We start from the raw sequence: 6,000 nt of genomic DNA on the forward strand, positions 1-6,000 counted from the left end.
ATGGGTGGTAACGTGGAGTGCACAGGGAGAGCTTGGTGACGTGTGGATGAGACTCCACAAGGGAGCCATCCTGAGCCGGAGGCTGAGCAGTGGGGGCTCTCAGTGGCATCTTCCTCTTCCTCTATGGGAAGCATCAGGGGAGTGATCCCTGACAGTGGAGCTCCACTCAGGGGCAGCAGAAGTGGCTTCTGTTGGGACTTCTGGTAACCCCTCCCTCCCAGAGGCCGTCTCCTGGAGACAGAGTCGGAGATATTTCCTCCCCTCCGCTGCTCACATTCCCCCAGGACGCTGACAAACAGCAGTGAAGTGCAGAGAGGAAATCTTATCTCCCGGCATGCACAAATAGGCTTTGGTTTCTCCTGCTACAGCACGGAGAGAGTGGGAAAGTTAGCCCTCTCCTTCATAGTGATACCTCCACCAATTGCCTCCATGGGTAATATTTCTGACCGTTTCATCCATGGGGGCTTGGGGTCTAATATGTATATCCACATCTCTCAGCGCCACTTAGGAGAGAACAAATTGGATCTTTTGCACCTGCCATCAACTGAGAATGGGAATGTGTTTACCAACTTTGTGTTTACATTGTAACTGACATTTGGAAGACCTTAAACATATCACTTCAATCATGTCACTTAATGGTTATGTAACAGATGTTTCTTCTGTAATCACATGGCCGCTGGGGTCTTCAATGTCAGGTGGATGTGTTACAATCTACTATGACATTACAGGCCTTCTGGCAATAAAATAGTTTTAAAATAGAACACGCTGGAATTGCCATTAAGTAAATGTACCACTTGTCTTCTTCTATCAAATTTCTCCAAAGGTAACAAAGATATGTTTGGATTAGGATCAGCTTTTGTAAAATTTTAAACCAGTGTACCGGGATGTTCAGTCCTGCTCCTGGAGGACCACCTCCCTGTAAAGTTTAGCTCTAATGCACCTGGCTGAAAGTTTTGATTAACCCTGAAGACCTTGATTAGCTAATTTATGTGTGTTTAATTATGGCTAGAGCTAAACTCTGCTGGAACGTGGTTCTCAGGATCAGAATTGGACACCCCTGCAATACCCACATTCACAGTGCATTTATATCATGGGTCACCAATCTTGGTCCTTGGACCTTCATGCAGAGATTAGCTCCAACTTGGTCCAGCACACTGCATTGAAGTTTCTATTAATCCTGTTGACCTTGATTAGCTGGTTCAGGTGTGATTAATTAAGGTTGGAGCTAAACTCTGTAGGGAGGTGGCCCTCCAGGAAGAAGATTGGGCATTCCTAGTTGTAAACAGTTGAGAAATAAGTTAAAATTTCAAAGTTAATAAAATATTCACCCAGACTCTTTAGTATTCAATTTCAACTTCTTATTCTAGAGGAATGTTATGGCAGTAAAAGAACTGAAGAACAGAAACAATTCCTGAGAAAAATGTGAAGAAAGACTAAGTATGGGATTTTGGCTATAAGCAAAAGGGTGATTTTGACTTACTGTGACCCTAAAAAGTACATCTAAGACAGTGGCTACAATAAATGATGCTAGACATTATGGGCCCTATCATACACTTGGTGCAATACGATGCCAGGCGTGACGCAAGTGTTTTTTGCTAGTTTCAGCCTGACACAGTTATAATTTTCGTGTCCAGCGGCCATGTTGCTTAAATAGCAAATGCACTCATGCCCATTTGTTCTCCCATGGGTGTGCTGATCTCAAAATGAGGTGTGTTCAGGCACATTGTTGGCATGTTGCTATTTTGAGGCAACTGAAAATGACTAACACATTTTTTTTGTTATTTAAAGGATTACAATTTTTAAACATTATTATTGACATAAAGATAAAAATGCCTACATGTCATAATGGATAGTCATTGCATGTATCAGAATATGACGAATTAAATTGGCTAATTATTTGACCAATTGTAGCAATACACACATGTATTTAAACTGACTCGTCAGGTTGAGGGTGTCTGTATTCCGCCATGTAAATAGCAATCTGCCATGGTGCAAGTGCACCAGACTTTTAAAGGAAATGGGAGATGAGACTTTGATTGGTTTATTGCACGTGCTCATTAAGAGACTAGGTACAACACTTTTGGACCATTCGCCTGGCGTGCCGACTATTTTTTCCGTCGTTAAACTAGCAAAAGTGGATTCGGCCATGCGCTTCAGACCATGAGCTTGGATCATTAAAATAGGGCCCTATAACTTTTCTAGCCTTGCTATTTCTGGTTCAACTAATGCTATTTATATCGATGGTGCAAACTGGGTGTGGTTACTAAGTCAAAGCAACAATGTAAATTCATGAATGCAACAGACTGATGGCTAATGACCTAGCTGGCCAATGTGCAATTTAAGCATATGTAGTGTTCAAGAAGTGGATATAAGTCATTCAGGTGAGAAAAGGGCCATCCAATAACAGGTGTTGCAGAGATTAACCACATGTGACACGTTTAGGAAGCCAAAAGATAAAGTAGAGGTAAAGTCTTCACCTTTGCTAAGACGTTATTTTTGCACATGACCATATATATGTGCGCCTTATTGAAACTACAGATGGCAGTCTATTTTAACAGGTTAAGTATGTTGATGACCAATTCAAGCCTCCGCTTGCCCTAATATAATTAAACAGTATAAGCAGTTATGTAGCTGACATATAGTTAGGTCACCTAGTGTAGCAGTGTCATTTTTAATAATATAACGTACAAAAAGCTAAATATTTAGGGCAGATCTTAAGGAAGCTATGTATATATTTAATAAGGGTGGCTTCAAGTGTTATGAGTCTTTAAAAGACTATTTTTAACTTGACATACCGTACTAAAAAGCGCAACACTCAGCGAGATGATCAAAAAACAGCACAAGCCTTGGCACAAAATCCAAAGATGTCAGCCTGAATATGTATAGCCGCAACAGCACTGCTTTAAGGATGCATTTAAACACAACTTTTTGCCACCGATTTACCATCCAAACTAAAGTTAACAAGTGTGATAACTATAACGATACAGATATAGTTTTAAAAAATCATTTTAAATTTAAAAGAATAGCAGAGACCACACCACAACTATAACGGCACAGGGGAACAATATTGTTGGAATCACTTCTCTCAAGTCTCTCTTAGTCTTACATCTCTCCTTAAGTGTAAGTCTATGGGACTTTTCAGTCATTTTATCATTTATCAGGCAAAAATTATCCATTTACCTATAAAAGTTATAACACAGTTTTTGAAGTATTATTCATTTCACATCCGTTGCACTAACACCCAGGACAAATTGCATGCCCAAACCTAGTCTTAAACCTATAGTTTAAGTTAATAAGCACCATTAATGAAAATATATGAATGAATAAGAACAGCACTCCAATCTCTCATGAAATACAGTTGGTATTTACTGATGCGAGATATACAGGTGTCCAACAGTAGAGCAGTTGAGTGTGTGGGCAGAGAGACAGACAATGCCCCACTCACTTATGCCAGCATGAGCAGTGTGAGTAACATTATCTATCAAGGTCAGCTGTCTGGGCCAGGCCTCACATGGGCTAATCCTTATCACTCACACAAATACACAAACCCATATGCATATACACAAACCGGATGGGACAGGATGGCAATGATAACATTCAACATCTATTCATGTTTAAATTACAATTTCAGCTGACATCTAATTACTCTGAGAAGCTTTGCTTTTGTTGCCAGGGATTTCATTTTGGCTTTGACCTAGACTTTAAACATGTTGAATCTGAGCACAGATGCCCCATGGACTGTCTAGGCCAAGGATTGAACCAAAATGACCCCACTTTTTTTTTTTTAACAGTGCCAGGGAAGCTACTTTTAAATTGTAACTACAAGCTACAAATAATTTTCAAGTACGTAATTTACAGGGTACTAAGTTACAGTACATTGAAGGTATTAGAAGTATATAGGTAATACAAGAATATAATGTGTGTGTGTGTATATATATATATATATATATATATATATATATATATATATATATACACACACACACACATGCTCTCATGGATTTATTCAGGGAGTTAATCCAGTAAAAGTTTCAAGAGTCTGATTCAAACTGGGAGCTGAGTTCTTACGTTTTTTTTGAACGATTGTTTAAAATAACTGATTTGAAAGAGTCATTTGCTCATTAATCAGACTACACTAGTCACAATACAATGTTTTTGCATGCAGTCTACACGGACAAAAAACTCAAGACGTGTTCTTGCTATTTTGAGCTACAGTGCCTTTGAAAAACACATCATATTTAATATTTAGACTGCAAGCTAATCAGGTAAAAAATATAATTGAGCTACCCATGACCTGTAGAGGATAAAGCGGTTCTGAGAATGAATGGATGGATGGAAAGAGGTGTTTTACTTAAAAGCAATTCTCAAATAATTGCGAGACAATCAATCATCTCATTCAGTTCCTACCGCTACGGTCATCAAAACACCGCTTGACGCTTGGGTACAAATTCACCGCCTTCACCAATACATTTGAAGATAATCACCTTTTGTGAGGAAAAGCAAAATCCACCGGTGAGGGGTTGTGGAAAAATTAAAGGACATGTCATCATGTTTTAGCTGATTCTTTATGGTGGTTGCAGACTGCTGGATGGCATTAACTAGATGTTAATGTTACAATGTTTGCAATGCAACAAGGTTTGAATTCAGAGCCCCGCAAGTCCAAAACCTCAGATTATAGCGCATTATTCTGTGTCCGAGATGCACATAAACAACGACATTTCATAAACGAGCATCTGTTTACGTGAGGTTTTGATAGTTTTCAGCAATTAAAAGTTATATAGTTGTTTACTGAATTTGTTTTATATGTATATTATATAGTTATTGAAGGGGTGCACTGAGCGTTGAGTGTACTAGTTTTCTGTGCTCTGTTTGAACCTAATGCAACTAATCCATTTTTTTCAGCTGTCAGTCAGAGGCTATCTTGAACTTGAGCATTAAATCAAGGATATAAATATTGAGATCCATTTCAAGGCTATGACACAACCTTAAAGACATTTCCCATTACCATAAAAAGCAGGAACTTAACCAATGAAGATCTTATATCAACATTTAAAGGAACAACACTCTCACATTTGACCGTAATTTGTACAGTCTCCAGGAAAATATGTTTATCTTACAAGATTATGGGCATCAGTTAACTAAGCTCAAGAGACTAGTTACTGCAGTGTTCTTTGGTTGCCTGGGTGAAGGGAGAAACCTCATACCCTAGAAACACCAAGCAAGGGACTGTCTTGTTATTGCAAAAAGAATATCCCCCATGGCTTACCTATGTAGATTATCTTAAACTGAGTTAAAAATGCATGAAATCTAAACCCCACTCAGTTTGGTGTGGCATAAGTATCAAATACTGTGGAGTGCTTAGAGCTAAAGTGTACAACCCATGAGATAGACACACACTTTGCATAACACTCTTTTTTTTGTCCTTTAATGAATGACATATTCTATCACAAGTTGGAAATTCACAGTCCTGAGGGAATTACAATCATCTGACACTACAGCATCACATACCTGCTCATTATATATAGTGTTCTTCCATAATCTTTTATCATCCTGTTCAATATCTTACCTTCTCTCCTCTGTTGTCTCCTTCCCCTCTTTCTGATTCTGCCCTTGGGCCCATTTCTACTTCAGGCAAGGTATGAGAAGAGTGTTCGGATGAATCCAGGGAACAAATTAAATAAATCCAGTTCTAGTATGGACGGCAGCTAGAGCGTGGGCTGCGATGAAGCTGTTTGGGTGCTGTGGAGCTCCAGCCAGTGAGCCTGCTGTCTGGTGCTGACATGTTTGGCCCAGACAGGGAAAGAACCTGATGATAAGGCATTGAGTGATGGAAGCAGGTGCAGTCAGGCCAGCACACGCTCATCTTATGCCATCCGCCAGGTTCGCTATTATTGCACTCACATTCTTGTGCTCTTCAGAAACGCATTGCATAATGTCAGTGTCACGTTCAGGTAAACATGGAGGTTATTTTTATTGTAGAAATTACTTTATTGGCATGTA

At 39.3% G+C, this 6,000-nt stretch overlaps 1 protein-coding gene across 1 annotated transcript in view; it reads right to left on the minus strand.

The window, feature by feature from the left end:
- The window catches only part of dyrk4 (dual-specificity tyrosine-(Y)-phosphorylation regulated kinase 4), a 28,541-nt gene extending 22,784 nt beyond the window's left edge, over positions 1–5,757 (minus strand). Inside the window, exon 1 of the mRNA XM_067379653.1 lies at positions 5,567–5,757. Within this exon, the coding sequence (XP_067235754.1) occupies positions 5,567–5,620 (54 nt within the window). The 5' untranslated portion in view covers positions 5,621–5,757. The remainder of the gene's footprint in view (positions 1–5,566) is intronic.
- Positions 5,758–6,000: the final 243 nt, after the last annotated feature.

Source organism: Chanodichthys erythropterus, chromosome 24 (genome assembly GCF_024489055.1).
Source record: "Chanodichthys erythropterus isolate Z2021 chromosome 24, ASM2448905v1, whole genome shotgun sequence".
Taxonomy (NCBI): domain Eukaryota; kingdom Metazoa; phylum Chordata; class Actinopteri; order Cypriniformes; family Xenocyprididae; genus Chanodichthys; species Chanodichthys erythropterus.